The sequence below is a fragment of the Sminthopsis crassicaudata genome, chromosome 2 (assembly GCF_048593235.1).
Source record: "Sminthopsis crassicaudata isolate SCR6 chromosome 2, ASM4859323v1, whole genome shotgun sequence".
NCBI classification, from domain to species: Eukaryota; Metazoa; Chordata; class Mammalia; order Dasyuromorphia; family Dasyuridae; genus Sminthopsis; species Sminthopsis crassicaudata.
The window spans coordinates 116,236,852-116,256,208 of record NC_133618.1 but is presented as its reverse complement, the minus strand read 5'-3'; the positions used below and the strand labels follow the sequence as shown (position 1 = coordinate 116,256,208).

General features: G+C 34.1%; 1 protein-coding gene across 1 annotated transcript in view; it reads right to left on the bottom strand.

The window, feature by feature from the left end:
- Positions 1-8,603: 8,603 nt before the first annotated feature.
- Positions 8,604-19,357, bottom strand: part of ACTR2 (actin related protein 2) — a 51,888-nt gene continuing 41,134 nt past the window's right edge. The window contains exons 8-9 of the mRNA XM_074287079.1: positions 17,975-18,107; positions 8,604-11,535 (exon numbers count right to left, since the gene is read on the bottom strand). Of these exons, the coding sequence (XP_074143180.1) occupies positions 11,365-11,535; positions 17,975-18,107 (304 nt within the window). The 3' untranslated portion in view covers positions 8,604-11,364. The remainder of the gene's footprint in view (positions 11,536-17,974; positions 18,108-19,357) is intronic.

The following is a 19,357-nucleotide window of genomic DNA, read 5'->3' as shown; positions in this document are numbered from 1 at the left end:
CCAGTAAATCACTGGAAATGAGATTAAGCCTCAGAAGACAGATAAAGGCTAGATACTAGCAAATGCCCTTTATAATCCTCACTTTTATCTATTTAATGTCAAAGGCAAAATTTCCCAACAGGTTAAATTTGTTTTTGGTACTGTTCTATCTCCCTTTCTAGAACTCTTTCTCTTGAGACATCCATGTTGCTTTAAGCTTCCCCATGTAATATCCAACCTAATCCTCCCCTACCCTCTCCTTAAAAAAAAAAAAAAAAAAGGCATGCTACCTCTTTCTCCCCAAAACGCCTTTTTCTATAAAGCAAATGATCACAGCTCGTTAGAAGTAATCTGAGTTAATTCAAACTGTTAAGTAAACTATGAGTCTTGTGAGATTTACTGATATATTTATGTGTTTTTTTGGAGCTAGGTAGCTCAAAAGAATCTTTAACTGGTGAACATAACAAAATTAAGTGACAAATTGGGGGCTTTATGAGGAAGAGATATTTAAGTTTGGAGAGCCAGCCTTAAAGGCCCAGAGCAGGAGTCTGTTAATGTGCCCTATACCCTTTTCAGGCTATACAGCTTCTTTTTGCAGTTGTAAATTCATAGTTTCTAAAAGTTCTGTTTTTAAGTGAAACATCTGCTCAGGTGGAGGAGACAGGCTTGGAAGGGCAGTTCTTTCTCTAAGAGAGGAGACTGAAAGAATAGATAGCAATTCATTTAGGAAAAATCACTGGTTTTATCATTACTTTCCCTGCAAAGCTTCCTAGGCTGGAATTCATAAGACTTGGAACCTATTCAAGTTTCCATATTAACAAGTTTTATAACTTTAGGCAAATAATTTCTTTCACCTTTCTGAACCTAGTTATCTTCCTATGATAAAATCAAGAGGTTGGGATTGATACTACTATGGCCTCTTCCAACTAATTTTATTCTACCTTAGGCAACCACATTGAAATAATTTATTTATTGTGTGGATTGGATATTCAATATCCAAAATAAGCCTGAAAAGTGGTTTCCATTTAGAGTTTCTTTTTAAATTGTTTATAAGTTGAGGAAAATGCACAATCTTGTGGGCTGCAAGAATCTGTTATCCGTATTTCATTTAAAAGACAAAGAAAAACTGTCTTCCCAGTTTAGAGGCAATTGTTTTGGTCTTTTGACTGTCACATTTTGGGGACCTAAAATGACATTTTTTTTTTTTTTACACTAAAAATAATGTTATTCATGAGGTTTTTCAGTAGATCTTAGGAAGAAAAAAAAAGAAGACAGAGTTAGGAATCATCAGACTTCAGTTTCAATTCTGACTGCTTCTATTGTTTGATCTTGATCTGCAGATCACTTATTTATTCCACAAGCCTATTTTATAGGTGTCTACTATGCACCAAATACTGTGCGCTAAACTCTGGAAATGGAATCAAAACCAGCAATTTCTTACCTAAAAAACATTAAATTTTATCGGGAAACAACACAGATAACTCAAGTAAAAGCAAGATATATACAAAGTTAAGTCAAACTAATTCTGAGGAAGGGCTATTAGCAGCTGAGGGGATCCAGAAAGGGCTCTTGTAGGAAGTGACACCTGGACTGAGCTTTGGAGTAACTTATAAGAGTTCTGAGGGGAGGAATAAATGCAATCTAGGGACAAGGGCCAGGACATGCAAACAAAGGCTTACAGATAGATGAGGGACAAGCAAAGTGGCAAGTTTGGCTGAAGCTCCTAAACTTCTGACCTGTGTTTTAGGCTCCTCAATTGATAGCTAGAGACCTCAGAGGCTATGTCATCCAATCTCATTTTATAGATGAAGAAATTTTAAAAACCCATTCACTCTAAACGAATTGTCCAAGATCACACCAGTATCCATCATTGATAAGTAAGTAGAGAGAGTGGAGAGGCTTGTGGCAGGAAGATGAATAAAAAACATTAACAAGGATCCAGGACAAAAATGATGAAGGCCTCAATTAGAGTCATGGTCGTGTGAGATGATGAGTCAAAAATCAGCAAGCCAAATATTGGGTGCTAGAGAATGGAAAGCCAAGGATGAGACCCAAAATGGACTATTGAAAGGTACTATCATTGACAGATGTAGATAAGTTGGGGGAGGAAGGTTGGAAGGAAAAGATAATGAATTCTATTTTGGATATGTTAAGTTTGAGGTGTTTTACCAGCTTGAATTAAAACTGGAATTTAGGAGGGAGAATAAGGCCAGATATATATGTATACACAGGAGCTAATGAGAATCTTTCTGGGTCTCCCCTTTCTGATCTGCAAAATTCAAGGATTAGATAAATCCTAAGAAATCATCCAATACTTAACAATTTAAAAGTTAATAAAAATAACTTCGAGCCCCAAATCAAAATTTCATCACTTACTACCATAATTTATTCCCTATTATCTTTTGTCCCAATCTCAGCAAAGCAGAAAATTTCATTTCTTATTCTTCAAATAAACAAAAATCAATCCTGAAAATGAAATAGCAAAGTAAGAGCAATAAAGGGAGAACAGTTCACAATCAGGAAATCCTTTAAGTTTGGTTTCCTGAAATAATGATAATACTTTAAATTCTCTTGTGCATATTTTATGATATACCTATCTACCGCCTCAAGGAAAACAGAAAGGTATACATTAAACAAAAGAAATTCAACAGGATCAAATTAATGTTGTGGTAAACCTTCCCTTTAGAGTTTCCTGAAGTGAATGCTTAAATTCTCAATCTTTAGGTGGTATTAATGTCTTTGCATTTAAAAATTTATAATCAATCCATCTTTATGTACAGAACATTTATAAATAACATCCTTACTGAACTTGTTCTTAAAATTTTGTATCTGGGGTTGTTTCTCAAGGAGAATAGAATGGGACCTTTTTCTTCTCTCTCTCAAAAAGTATATGCAAAAGGCTAACTAAATAGTTTCTTGGAATTCATATGTGCTACATGTAATAAGATCAATAGGTGACTCCTTTTTTAAGATACCCCTCCCTCCAGGCTTTCAATTGGATTTTTTTTTTTTCCACATAAGTGAACCTGAAGATGGGGCTGTCCATCCCTGAGCCATCCACACTGGGTTGAGTCTTTCAGACTTCTGACACTACACCCTGCCCTGATGACCAGACTTGTTTCCATGTGGAACTAAAGGGGGTTACTAGGTGCTACAACCACCTCTTTTTGCTAATAAATCAATGACCTACTATTTTGTCCAGGCCTACCCCTAATACCATATTTATCAAACCTGTGCTTCTACTTATTCCACACCATTTACAACTTTGTCTATACTACTACATGAAAATTCTCCAAGGTGTCTATTCACAAGTCATCTTGAAAAAATTATCTGCCGAGTGCCTTTCAGTTTATACAATGAACAGGAAGGAAATGGATGTTTGATCTTTCTTCTTTCCCAAGGGAAAAAAAAATTCACATTCCATATAGATATGATTTCACATATTTGCGAATAGCTGATAAAGATACTATGTAGTAGGAACAAAGTTGTTTGTTTTGGGGAGGAAATGGTGCCTTAAAAGATCTGTTTGGCTTTACTGAGTCAAGAGATCTTGATTAAGAGTCCTGCCTGAGATGTAGACTGGCTGTGTAACCATGGGCAAATCATTTAAACTGAGCTTCCCTTTCCTTACCTGTTTTCTAATTTTATTTGCAAAACTTGCTTTTCATGACAATTGCAGAGAAATGCTATTCATGTGAATAAACTCTGAATTCAAAGTATATAGATTCAGGGGAACTGATTCTATGGATGCAACCTTAAAAAAAAAAAAAAATTATTAGCTAAGTCCTAAGGCCCTTTCTCCTAAATATAGGGGTTATTACTTGCCCAGTGTCATCAAAGAGAGCTGACTTAGTCTTTCCGACTTCAAGATTAACATTCAAATTCAGTAGTAGTTACAAAGCAGAGTGGGTAGAATGTTGAGCTAATTAGGAAGATTTGAATTTAAATCTCACAAGATTGCTAGCTGACCACAGCAAATCACTTAACTTTTCAACTATAGTTTACTCATTTATAAAATGGGGATAACAACAGCACTTACTTTACAAGGTCATTGTGAGTCAAACATGATAATACACATAAAAATATTTTGCAATACATGCTATTATAAGAGCTTGAGTGAATATTCACATCGGACAATTTAATTTGAATTAAACATAGTAACCTTTTTTCTCAAATCCCTTTGTTAACATCTCTTTTTCATCAGTCATTCTATTTGTTTGACCCTGATGGAATTCTTAAAGCCACTCTTTTACAGTAATTTCCTTAAGATGGTGAGAAGTATTTTCTTCCCTTATACAATAGCTGATTCATCAGATCCAGAGAAACATTAACCTCACTCATACCAATATACTCTAAAATGGTTGGTGAGTGCACTTCAGTTGGTTTATGAAAGGTCAAACAGCTTGTCCAAAGTCATGTGACAAGATAAATATTAAAAAGAGATCAATCCTTGATTTTTCTAATCCACTGTTCCTTTTTGGTTTGGAACCATGACTCCGTATCAGAACCGTTACAACTTACAGTCTCTGAGTTACATGGATACCAAAAACTTAAATGCTCTTCCAGGGTTTCATACCTAACATGTCAGAGGTAAGGCTTCAGCTTCCCCTATTGCTCATACTCTCTCTCCTACCAATTCACCTTGTATTTTTTTTGTAAATACATTCTCTCTCCTGATAGAACATGAGCTACCTGAAAGTGGGGACAGATTCATTTCTGTTTTTGTATATTTTAGTACATAGGAAACACTTATAAATGGCCTGTTAATTTGAATGTATCACTCTGTTGCTTTTAGAGCAGAATTCGTTCCTTCTAAGGTGCTACAATCAAAATATTATGCATTAAATATTCTCTCATACACAGAAAAATTAAGGTTTTGGGGGAAGCTGAGGGAAAGAGACAATAGGATTCTGCTAATAGTAAGTGCTTTATAAAAACATAAAAAGTAGTCTGATACCTATCATCCATGTGCTTGTTATAAAAGGAAAGTAGAATCTCCATGTAAACATTCCATATAAAAAAAGAGAAAAGGTAACAGGGCTCTATGAAGGCTTAATGGTTTAACTATGGAACAAGACCCATCCATATGAGAGTACTCTCTCTTTCTCTCCTTCCACTTTGCTGGTTTTCATGACTTTGCCCCTTTCTACTGTTTAGACATCTTTATTCCCCCAATAAAAAACAAATATTTATTAAAATTATGCATATGATACTGTACTAAGCATGGAGGATATAAAGATATGCTTTCATAAAGTTCATTAATTTAATGGAAAGACTTAGAAAATGTTACAAGGGACAATAATGAAATGGAGAGGGGCTCATCAGAGACTTCATGGAAGAAAAATGGCACTTGAACTAGAATCTGAGGGAAGAAAGGGACTTCAATATATTTGGGAGAAGAGATAGAACAGTACATTCCAGGCAGGAGAAGGATAAAGAACCGAAAAGATATTGGATCAGTTTGGCTAGACTATAGAATACATGAAGATAATACAATATAAGATGGAAAAGTAGAGGATCTTTAAATGCTAGACAATAGGAAGCCAAAGTTTGGCTAGTGACAGTAAGATTATTCAAGCAAAAATGTGAAGAATGTGTGGTGGGAGAGGGCATAGATTAAATCACAAGACTATTTGGGAGATTATGATCATATAACAGAATTTAAAAGTAGAATTACCAAAATTTGGTAACTGACTTAGATGTAACTGGCAAAGCAGAAGGAAGGACAGGGGAAGGAAAGAAGAATTTATTAAATGCGTACTATGTAGTAGGTGTTGGGCACTGTACAAATATCTCATTTGATCATTATACATGGCAACATGATTATAGGATGATCAACTCTGATGGACATGGCTTTCTTCAACAATGAGATGATTCAAACCAGTTCCAATTGTTCAGTGATGAAGAGAGCCATCTATATGCAGAGAGGACAGTGGCAGCCGAGTGTAGACCACAAGATAGCATTTTCACTCTGTTATTGTTTGCTTGCATTTTTGTTTTCGTTCTCAAGTTTTTTTTTCTTTCTAGATCCGATTTTCCTTGTGTAGCAAGATAATTGCATAAATATGTATACATATATTGGATTTAACATATACTTTAACACATTTAATATGTATTGGACTACCTGCCATCTAGGGGAGGGGGTGGGGGAAAGGAGAAAAGATGGAACAGGTTTTGCAAGGGGGTAATGTTGAAAAATTTCATATGCATATGTTTTGTAAATAAAAATCCATATTAATAAAATAAAATTTTAAAAATATCTCATTTGATCGCACAACAGTCTTGGAAGGTAGGTGCTATTATCCTCATTTTATATAGTTAAGGAAACAAGTAGACAGAAGTTAATTGAATTACCTAGGTAGGGCTATGCATTTAGAGAGAACCTGAGGCTAAATTTGAATGTACATCTTCCTTACTGCATTTAAAGAATTACAATCTAGAAATCAGAAGCCTAGGTGACCAGGAGAATTACCATACCATCAATAAAGAGATGGTAGGGGAGAGATAGGTTCAGATTTGAATCTATTAAGTTTGATATATAGCAAGTGAACATATATTGAGTTCCAGCAGGATACTAGAAATAATCAACTGGGCAGTGTTAGAAAAGTTGTAAGAAGAAACAACTAGGCACATGGTTGGTACATTCTGGAAAGCAATTTGGAATTATGCAAAGTTACAACAATGTGCATTCCCTTTGACCCAGAGATTCCATTACTGGGCTCATACTCCAAGGAAGTCATTGATAAAAAATGCATACAAAAATATAGCAACACTTTTTTTTTTGCAATATCAAAGAATTGGAAACAACACAAATACCCATCAATTGGGGAATAGCTAAATAAACTGTAGTACATGACTATTACTGTGCAGTAGGAAATGGGATGAATACATAGAAGCATGGAAAAGATCAATGAAAAAACTGATACAGAATGACATAAATAGAACCAAGAAAACAATATATACAATGACTACAACCAGATAAATGGAAAGAACACATACACATACAAAATGTATATCATGGACCAAAAGAAAACAGATGAAAAGACATTCCCAACTTATTCTCTTATAGAGATAGAAGTTATGCAAGTATTTCACATTACATGTTTTCAGAATTTTTTTTTTTTCAGTATTAATCAGTTAAGATTTTTCCTCCTTTAAAAAAAAAACAAACAAACACTTATTTGGGACAGCTCTCTGGGAAGAGGAGTGGAGAAGCTGGGAAAAAATGATGAGTATGGAAATTATAAATGTGGGGGAAAAGAGAAGAAAATGTAGCTAAGAACAGACACCTGAAGGAAAGAAGAAAAGCACAGTTGTGATTTTAAAATGAGAAAGGAGATGAAAAAAAAAAAATCAATAAAAGATAAGTGTTCAGATAGGGAAGAAAACCAGGGGTAGGAAAGTGTCATTAAAAAAAAAAAAAAAAAAAAAAAAAAGAAAGTGCTGAGGATACAAAAGAAAAATTGACTTTAGTGATAGGAAGAGGTCTGGTTTTAGTATAATGGTGGGAAAACTGCAAGAAGCTAAGTAGGTGGTAAGATAACATAGGAGAAGTATTGGCTATTTTTCAAAACTTGGCATTGACAGGCAAAGAGCTGAGATGGAAGCTTAAAGAGGCAGATGGATCAAATAAGGTTTTTTATGCATGAGAAAAACCGGAAAAAATATGTCTCAACAATACAGATGGTGGGGTTAGCTTTAGCAATTATTATTTCAACCTGTGAAGCTAGAGGAAAGATGGGCTGGGGACACAGAGAACAGTGGCACTGAAGTTCACCTGAGATATCCTCAATATAGTCAATTAAAAAAGAGTCATGGGTGACTGCTGGGAGGCTCTAGAAGAACTTGAGGATACAAAGAAAGTATATTATTACTGTCAATAGGAAGTGAATAGAAAGACTGTCATATAAGAAACCCTATTGATATTAGAGTGCATATTTGTAGTAGACTCCATTAGCAAGACTTTTTGTGATTTGCTTAAATAACTTGGGAATAAGAGAAAACACAGCAGAAGTCAACCAAAGCTGAGAATTATAGGGTAAAAACAAGTAAAGGAATTTAAAGATAAAGAGGAGGACATTACTGGAGTGGCTGATAGTTAAATATGGAGAAATAAAGGAAAAACATACATTTACTACCACTCTACCACCAACCCTGACTAAATCATAAAGAGGATAAATTGAGAGTGTCATGTGGATATTTAGTTATATATGACATTCAGATTGCTTTATCATTCTCAATTCAGTTCATTTTAAAACCTGAATTGTCAAGACCTTTATGAAAGCTATTAAGCCTTAAAAATGAATTATTATTATTTAAACTTTGTACAAGATTAATAATAACCTGTACTTTATTAATCTTCAGTCTATCTTACTTAAAATTTTCACTCAATAAGACAAAATTAGTAAATATCCCAAAATAACAATGTTGGTTTTGGCCAAGTGTGGAAGTGGCAGTCAGGGGGGAAACTCAGCCTAATCTTTTTAATAAGATTCCTTATTAGGAAAATAGATTCCTAAAGGTTGTCAATTGATCACATTCTAACAAAACAAAACAAAACATGAATGAAAATGAAACACAATGCGATCAAACACAATTATCAAAAGATAAGACTAAAACCAAACTCTGAAAAATTTAATTTTATTTTTTAATAAAAAAGGCCCGTGCTCAAATTAAATTTAAAACTACTGAAATATCCATTGACAGTTTCTCAAATGGCTTTCCAGATATTTTAACATTGCTCAGAACTGTAATAATGCTTTTGATTTTATTTCTTTACCTGGGTTAACATCCTAAATACCAAGATCTGGTGTGATTTTAAAGCAGATAGATGTTTAAAAGTAGGATGCAACCCTAAAAAACCCTTTAACTGTCAAAGACATAAGCAAATTCTAGATTTAAAAAAAAAAAAATCAAACTGAAGCATCATTATAAATTTGAGCCACTACTTTCTTTTCACAGCATTCTATTGTAAGCCATGAGAGCAGTTGGAAACTTCCCTGTGGGAACTTTATCTGACACAACAAAAACATCAATTAAACAGACACCCAAAAAGACATTTCTAAGTGTATTCATTCAATGAGAATTAGATTTTAAAATGGAATTTTATAGTAAGTGTAGAAAGGTAAGTATTATAATGAAAATTTTCAATGCAGAATTCAGCAATTTTTAAAAAGAATGTTCAATTTGTTTTAATTATTTATTCCATTGATTGACAACTGTCTGAAGGTAAAATGAGTTACTCCTTTAATGTTGAAAATAGCAACCAGTACTTCTCCTAAATGTGGATTATCTGACATGGCCAGTGCTTCGAGACAGTACCCGATTTATATTTATATGAGTATCCCACCCAATGAAGTCCATTTAGAAGACTTTAAGAATCCAAAATACTTCATATCAATACTACTCAAATTTATTGCCTATTAATATGTAAAGGTATTGAAAGCACATCCAGCATGCCTACAAGTTTGCCTTTTTCCAAGTTAAGGGTTGAACATAAATTTAATCACCATTATCAAAATACTGGCTGCATAACTAAACTTTTTTTTTCTCCCTGTTGCTTTTAAACAGAAGATTTTGTTTAAGTTTTCATAAATACAGGACTAAGTCAATTTTTCTGATTTTAATGAGTCCACAAAAGAGGGAAAAAGGTAGAATTTCAGAAATGAGAGGCAGTGGTGCATGCAGTTTGGAAATTAGGAAGCCTGGGGGTTCATCTCCTGCTTCTGGGGAAGTCACTTTCCTAAGGATCCTCAAGGATGCTCTTCTGAGAGAAATCTCCATTAAATGAAAACATAAGTCCAATCATCTTTATCCCCTTTTTTTAGACATCACTATTAGTGAATGAACTTCATTTCTGGAATAAGGGTGTTCAAAATGCTCATTTTTAAAATCAGTTATACGATTTCCTGTTACTTTATTCAAAAAATTAAAAAGAACTTCATCTGCATGATATTATTTGATATTTCCAATAAATACTAAGAACTATTGTGTAGTTTTATACAGATGATGTAGCATAACCAGCAGCCTGCTATGCAGTTACATAAAACAACTCTTCTTTCAAGCATAAAAAAAGGATGAGTTAGCAGCTACAATTATTTTTTTCAATAGATTTCAATAGATTTTTAATCTTGATTTTTCTTTTGTAAACAACATTTCAAACAATTGAATTTCACCCTGCCCCCTTCCCAGTATCAAATCAAGACAAGCAAAAATTACTTGTGAATGAATATTTATCAACTGGCAACAAGTCCCATAACCCAATGTTATTTTTTAATCCAACAAGTAGAGGTATCTCTTCTTAATTACTGCCAGCAACCATGTCTGCTTGTTTTATTTAAATCAGCACTGGTCAGTTACAGGAAATCTCCACTTTTTAAGAACAGTACTTGGCATCAGATTACTGCCACTGTAAAATTTAAGTGCTTTAGAAATAAACAAAAGCACTTTAGAAAAATAACCAATTTTACAATTTCAGTTTTTTAAGTAACGCTTTTCTCTGTACTTAGAATTACTAAAAAGCATCTTTCACTTGACAAATTCTAGAGAAACCAGTCCCAGAATGATGATGTATGGAATTTTTAAAAAATGGTTTTTAAGCTAGGGTTAAACCATATGGAAATGGATTAGATATTATTCTACCCTTGCTTTTTGTATCATATGGAAATGTATACCAAAATTAAAATAGAAAACCTACAAATTAAAAGTAATGTAAATAAAGTTCACCCTAAATGATCACAGAAAAGATATACAGCTCAAAATCAAAACACAGTATCTTTCAACTCATTTCCACTCCCATATCCCCACTAACCTCTGAAGGAAAGGGAGGAGAACTTTAACAGTTTAGTTTACAGCCAGATATTTCCCCAAGACATTAAACATGGAAGGCTTTAAGGTATTTATAGTAGTAGCAGTGACAGCTTAGAGCTCCACATTATGGAAGAAAGGCTACAAAGGGTGCAAAGGTAACTCCTCCACATAAGTAAAAGGATATAAAAGCTGCTGTATAAGTTTTTCTTATGCTAAGAAAGGCAAACCACCTGGTGTGCTAAAGACAAAAGCTAGCAGCATTATAGCAGTAAACTGAAAATAAAAAAGTCTACAAGAATTATCCAAATGCCTACAGAGAAGAAACAATGCAACAGACAGGCCCCATAGCTCTCCTGTTTTGTTTGTAGGGAAGTGGGCAAATTAAATAGTCAAATTTAGCCACATTAACTAACATTTATCAAAGCTTCCCAGAGAAATCAGAACAAAACCTGACCTTTCATTTCAAAGGGCACAGAGAGGCCTTTTCCATGTCACATAGCTGAATGAGTTCAAAAATTGGCAATAAAGAGGGGGGGAAAAAAAGCTTTAAAGATGTGATGGGAAGAAACTTTGAGTTTATCGAACAGTCACACCCAGTTTCTCCAGCACACGAACACCCTTTTCCTGGTATTCTTGTCTGGTCATCCAAAAGTTGTCTTTGTCCTTCATAATGTCTGCCAGAACCGCACCACCCAGAAACACCATGTGCTTTCGGCGAGGTGGGTCCTCAATGCGTATCTTAAATTTCTAAAAAGAGGAGAGAGATAAAATTAAAATCATAATTGTAGGGAATTTGCCATTTCAAAGAATAGTCTAGCCAATGGATAGCCAACCTAGAGAAGAGAAAATCTGAAAGCCTAACAATGGCTGTCTTTGAGTATTTGAAAAGATGAATATGGAGATGGAATCAAGCATATTCCACTTGGCCCTAATGAGAAGGTAAAGAGAGGCAGAAGGAAGTTTTTAATGAGGATTAAATTCCTAACAATTAAATATCCAATATAATGCAATTGAAACAATTAAGTGCCAACTACATGAAAAGCAGCAGAGTGGGTTACTTTAGAAAGTAGTAGGTTCTTCCACACTAGAGGGCTTCAAAGACAAGATGACCACTTGTCAGTGTCAATTGCAGTGACAATTGTTAGTTTCTTGTACACATTTAAGTTGGATTAGTTGGCTTTTGAGATTCTGTGATTTTTAAAAAATCCAAACCTCATTTTCTTTTTTAGGATATCTTTAGGATACAGGCCCAGGAGAGAACACTGCTGGATCAAAAGGTGTGCACAGTTTGATAGCCCTTTGGGCATAGTTCCAATGTTCTCCAGAATTCTTAAATCAGTTCACAACTCCACCAACAATGTAGTAATGCCCCAGTTTTACCACATCCCCACCAACATTCATCATTATTTTTTCTTATCATTTTAGCTAATCTGAAAGGAGTGAAGTGGTACCTCAGAGTTGTGTTCATTTGTGTTTTTCTAATGAATAGTGATTTAGAGCATTTTTACATATAACTAGAAATAGCTTTAATTACTTCATCTGAAAATTGTCTGTTCATATCTTTTGGCCATTTATCAATGGGAGAATGGCTTCTATTCTTATAAATTTGACTCAATTCTCTATATATTTTAGAAATGTGGTCTTTATCAGAAACCTTGGATGTAAAATATTTCCCCCAATTTTCTGCTTTCCTTTTAATCTTGGCTGCATTGGTTTTGTTTGTACAAAATTTTCTTAATTTAATATAATCAAAATTATCCATTTTGTATTCCATAATATTTTCTGGTTCTTCTTTGGTCATAAATTCCTTCTTTCTCCACAAATCTGAGAGGTAGACTATCCCTTGTTTTCCTAATATGCTTGTACTATCATCCTTTATGTCTAAATCATGAACCCATTTTGACCTTGTCTTGCCAAACCTCTTTTCTAAAGAACCAAATTGAAATAAAATGGTCTAAAAGATTTGAGAGATGAAATGTAGCATTCTATTTCAGTTTCCTTAGGGTCTCTGGGAGCAGCCTTCATTTCAGTTCAGTAATCACCACAAGTGCAGCTAGGTGTTAAAGTCCAAATCCTTTATTGTCTCTTTCAAAGTCCTATTTCCTTTACTTGGGGCTCAGCTAGTTTTCTGAGGGCCTTCTGGAGTCTTGGTTTCAGTGGACAAGCGAAGGAGAGCCTGCCACCAAGGTGGTGTGAGATGAAGTGAATGAATAGGCCAAGGGCTTGTGCTTCAGCCTCCAGCTTTCTGTCTTCTGTGGCCTCTGAATCTCTCCAAATTCAAAGGTTTGTGTTTCAGCCTCCAGCAGCACAAAGGTGGAGGTAGAATGAATCTGTCTCAGCCCCTGAGAGTTTCTAGCTTATATGCTCTACACTGAGTATAAGCCAATCATTGTATTACTAGGAAACCATTATTTGTTGTAAGATTAAATTTATCATACTGAACACCATGCTAAACCAGGTAACTATTATTTCTATGAATTCCACTGACTTAGTACCTTGTAAGAATCCTTTGTTTCAAGTTCAGAGATGCAGGTAGTAGTGTAGTATACAGAAAACTGGACCTGGAGTCAAGAATACCTGCATTCAATTTGCCCTCAGACACTCACTAGCTGTGTTACTCTTGAGCAAACTTGACCACTTTTTCTTTAGTTTTATCATGTGTAAAAATGGGGATAATAATAGTACTTATCTCCCACGATTTTTGTGAGAATCAAGTGAAATAATTGTAAAATGATTATAACAGTGTAAATACTAAATACTAAATAACTGTTAACTATGACTCCTACTATTTTAAACTCATTTTAAAATCTCATGAAATAATAAATGAAATAATGAAAAGTAAAAACAATCTTTGTACTAGATAAAATAAAAGGGCATATTCATAATCAGCATTTGGAAAGAAACGAGGCTAAAAATGACTTTTTATTTCCTAGAACCAGTGAAAAGGAAAGAGGAACACAAATTAACTAATTACCTTTTAAAATTATCCGTTTTGTCATATATATAGAATAGTGAATCTTAATTTGATAGAGTAGACAAGCAAAAAGGTGAATAATATTTCAAATGTGTAATTTAATTTAAACATTTGTCAAAAGAGATCTCCAAGTAAGACAGTCAACAAGTATTAACTACTTAATAAACAAGGTACAGTGATAAAGTACTGAGAAGATACAAAGACTCAGAGCTAGTCAAGACTAAAACAATTAAAAATCTAACCAGCATGCATTTACGATTATCTTTTAAAAAGGAATCGCTATATTTGAAATGTAAATTATGTATTAATTATGCTATTTCTCCTTTCATTTTTGATCTACATCTTAGAATATATTTTATAGTCTTAATTACCATTTATGCTATTCCTTCTTCACTTGCTTCATGTCTTTTCAAGTTTGTTTATATATCAGTCAATTTTATGTTGTAAACTAGTATTGTATTAATTGCTTTAATATAGAACATTATTCAAATGTTGAAAATGGAGATTTTCTTGAAATATTTTTATACCAGGGCAGCTAGGTAGCACAGTGGATAGAGCACCAGCCTTGAATTCAGGAGGACCCGAGTTCAAATCTGGTCTCAGACACTTAACACTTCCTAGCTCGTGTGATCCTGGGCAAGTCACTTAACCCCAGCCTCAAAAAAAAAAAAAAAAGAAAGAAAGAAATATTTTTATACCAAGTTAAATGATATGGCTACTTTTATAATTTTCCTTGTGTAATACCAGATTTCTCTACAAAAAAAAAAAAAAAAAAAGTTTACTACTATGTAGTCCCTATAACAATATAAGACAATCTTGCTATTGGAGGGATTTTGTTAAGTTTTGTAATTTTTGACAATCTAAAAATGACTTGGCAAAATCTCAAAATTAATGTAATCTGCATTTCTTTTTGACTTTGAAGTGATTATTTATAACATATAAATTGTTCATATTTTCTTTTTATTTATCCAGCGAGGACTGGACTCAAAACTGCTCCCTATAGGAGCTTCCCTAACTTCTTTGTCTTTATTTCCTGTATATTACATAAATGTTTCATGTTGGGGCAGGAAAGTGACAGTGGAAAGACAGCTGGTTCTGAAGTAAAAGAGTTCAATCATTGCAGTTGTGTCCAATCCTTCATGACCCCATTTGGGATTTTCTTGGCAAAGATACTAGAATGGTTTGCCATTTTCCTCCTCCAGTTCATTTCACAGAGGAAGAAACAAGAACAAACAGGGTTAAGTGATTTCCCCAGGGTCACACTAGTGTCTGACTCCCAAGCCTGACACACTCTCCATAGTGCCACTTAGCTGCCCCAGGACTTAGATAAACCTGAGTTCAAATCTAACCACAATAACTTACTAGTTGTATGACCTCGAATAAGTCACCTAATCTGTTTACCCCAGTTTCCTCAACTGTTAAATGGCGCAAATAATAGCATTTGCCTTGCAGGAGTGTTATAAGAATCCACTAAGATAATTTCTTTTTAAGTATGTAGAACAGTGGCTGGCATATAGTAGAGGCTATGTAAATGATAGCTATGATGATCTATGCTGTCTTCCCCCATAGGATGTAAACTGAAAAAACAGAGGTCTAGGCCAATTCAAAAGTTGATCATATTAATAGATTTTTTTCTTTCCTACTTTATAATATACTGCTCCCTTTCCTAACCAAGCTGTCTCACTCTTCCAACATTTGCTTGGAATGCTCACCTTCTTCCCTTTTTCCTTCAAAACTCAACTGCTCAAGAAGCACTTTTTACATGAAACCTTTATTAATCCTATCTAGCACAGGGGTCCTTAATCTTGAGGTCCCATAATCTTTTTTTTTTTAAATATTTATTTTGGTAACTATTTTAATGTAATTGGTTTCTCTTTGTAATTCTATATTTTTTATGCATTTAAAACATTATTTTAAGAAGAGCTCAACAGGATTCACCAGAATGCCATAGGGGTTCAGGATAACAACAAAAGTTTAAAATCCTAGCCTGCCTCTCTACAATTATTTTCTATTTCTTTCATATTTGACCTGTATATTTCTACGGGGACATACTATCTTCACCTCACCACTCAACAGAATGAAAGACAAGGAGTCTAAAGAATAGCTTATTCAGCCATTATTCAAATAATGGTATCCAGACTTCATTTTTCTTTAGATATCTTTTAATAGTTAGTTTTCCCCTTCCAGATAACACTCATTAAATAAGTATACTTCTCAAAATAAGTTAAGGAGATGTGGGGGCAAAAAGGAGTATCACTGCATATTGAGTTTATTCTTAGGAACCAGAAGGGAGAAATATAATGAGGAACATTTGGATGAAGATTAATAGAAAGAGAAATGGAAGCCATTTTTTCTTTGGAATATACTACAAGACAAATAGGCCAAAAAAGTAATTATATGTGGAGTTTAGGAAATAAGTTATAAGTTTAGCACAGGGAAATGATATAGTAGTGACATAGAACTTGAATTATGTAGACAGCTACTGGAGGTCTGCCAAATGCAGAATCGCAAGTCCTTTCTTGTTATGTTTTAATGTTAATTGCATCCTTCCAAGTGAAAGGGATCAACCAGGAAAAAGTCTTATTCTGAAACTTAATTCTTACACAAAAGAACTTGTTTCTGGAGTGTAAATAATTAAAACTACTATTTATATAGCATGTTAGGGTTTTCAAAATGCTTTATCCTATCTATATTTCATATCTATATTAAACTAATACTATCTAATTTGATCTTCATCAATGAAGTAGATATTCATAGTTTCCACCTCCATTTTATAGATAAAGAAGCTAAAGTGGAGAGAAGTTAAATAATATGCTCACAATCACATAGCTAATAAGTGTCAAAGGAAGGAATAAAACCCAAGTCTTTTTAGCTCCAAGTCTACCACTTGACTGACTATCACTTTTCTATCAAAGCCTTAGGGAGAATAATCATTTCATCTTGAAATGTGTGACTGAAGGCAAGAAAGCTAGGCAGAGCCTAGATTTGGGGAGAAATATTTCACAAAAATTTTTAAAAAGGAAACAATCTTATGGTTTAAAATTCTATAGAGTCATGCAGAAAGAAAAAAACCTGGATATGGAAAAGAGGGTGTTGTCCAAAGGCACTTAACACGGCTATATAAGAAACCTAAAAAGACATGTCAAAAGACAGGTAATGGAGAATGAGTTCAAAAGCACAGCATAATCCACAAAGAATATTATAAGTGCTTAAGATAAGAATAAGTTGAAAGTGAGATAAGGTTAAGAAAACTAACTTTTAAAGTTATGCTGGATAATCAATAGGGAAAAGAAGGCACAAATGTTAGATTCCTACTTTTTGTTTCTTCTACAAAGAAAGACTCTAGGAATGAAATTAGAAAATAATAGTGGATAACTGGGAATGGATAACCAAAATAAGTAAGGAAATAAGAGTACTAAGCTCTCCCAAGTAAGATAGCCAATGATGAAATCTATAGATCCCTTCTCAGAATGTTACTTACATATATTATTTTATTTGATCCTCACAACTACTGGAGAAGTGGGTACTATTATTATCTCCATTTTATACTTCAGGAAATTGAGACAAAGAAAAGTTAAATGACTTGCTAGGATCATATAACTAGTAAACTTCTGAGGCCAGAATGGAACTCTAGTACTCCTGACTGCAGGTCCTAGGTGCCTCAGAAATTCAGAGATCAGGAGAGGGTTTTGGGGGAAGATATATTGAGTTGGTTTTAGGAAATGAAGGGTTAAATGAGGTGGGGATGGGAGGTGATCAATGAGGAGAATAGCTCATTAAATAGTTAGAAATGAAGAGGATAGGAAAGGAATATACAAACTTTTAACTATATTGTTTTATAACACATAATAAAAGTCTTAAAGACAGTAAAGGACTCTTGTTTAGTCTAAAGCAAAGACAGCAAATATTTAGAAAAGCAAAGAGAAATATTTAGTCATTTTGGCCAGAGAATTGGTTATAAATAATAAAATCAGAAAAGATAATTCTCAGAGTCACTATGTGACTCTATCCCAATCTCTGAAGTTTGCCTGAAGGGTTTGGTCCTGTCTGGTCAGGAGATGCAAGAAAAACATCACTCCATTCTCCAAATTGTTCTAGCTGATTACATGTTATGCAAAGCTGAGCTCCTGGCTCCCTCTAGTGGCTCTCAGGATCAAATTATAGAATTTTAAAACTACAATTCTCTCCATGGTGTTGGCTGCTCACACTCACCGAAAGTTTTTCCACATCTCCCTTTAAAACTCGTTCTAAGTAAAGCTGTTTAAGTTCACGTTCCAAACGAGATGGCAGTCCAGGGTACATGGTAGAACCTCCAGAAAGCACAATGTGCTTATAAAATTCAGATCTAGAGAAAATAAATCAGGTTATAGATTGAGAATTCAAAAAGACAACAGGAAATCAATGCACTTTAGAATCTGTAAGGAGCTCTGGGTGGTACACCCTCAGGAGTCATGAAGTCCTACTTGGACCCTCCATCATCACCCTTACTCTTGCTGGATACATATAAGTCAAGAGTGTTACTGATAGGAATCTGGGAGCTGTGCCACAATATCCACGTGAAAGAGGTGGATTTCCATCCCATGCCTGTCCAAATTAACAAGTGGCAGAGCTGAAACTCAAATCCAACTCCTAGCACAATGCCCAGAACACAATAAATCCTTAATAAATATTTGCTGATTGCCTGTTTCCACATCCATGCTCTTTCCAGGGCAACTATTTATTTCTGGTGTTGCTTTTAATTTAGTTTCATTTAAATAATCCTGCAAAGTCTCCATTTTCCAATAATATACTGCATGGAAAAGCACTACTAGTCACAGGCCTTAACAGATACTTGCTGGTGCTGCCAGTGGACAACAAGCCTCTCAGTTACATAATGGTACCATAATTATGGACTCAGTACTAAGTGGTATATTATTCTATTTATTCATAAGAGTGGATACTCTGCATCTGAAGCTCTGAGGATTAAAAATATACACATATACAAATATACACATATGAATATTAAGTATTTAGGTATGTTTTTCTATATGTAATAAACATATATATGTTATGGCTCAAATGATGTTTTGTGTATTAAAGGTGTTTTAAAAAAAAAAAAAAAATACAAAAAACCAAATACTAGTCATAAGTAAACAATGGGAGGAGCATGATATGGTGGAAAGAACACTGGCTCTGGCATCAGAGGAGACAAGTTCACATCCTCCCTGACACTACTGTGTATGATTCAGGACAAATCACAACGTTCTGGGTCCTCAGTTTCTTTATAAATAGGATTGAAAATATCAGAAGAGCAATGATGAGAGATACAATCCACCTTCTGACAGAGGAGTCAGATAAACTCAAAATGCAAACATATTTGCAGACTTGGCCACTGTACAGATTTATTTTCCTTAACTGTACATATTTGTCATACTAGTTTTGAATAACTTTTTTTCAAATAAAGAAATGTAAGAAGGGCAAAGTGGCAAACTAAGGATAGGATTACACACCAAAAAAAAGGCATAAAAAAGAAAAATAGAGAGGAAGAACAAAAGGCATAAGCATTTTTGAAAAAAACAAAGAAAAAGTCAAAAAGAATAGCAGACAATAAAAAGC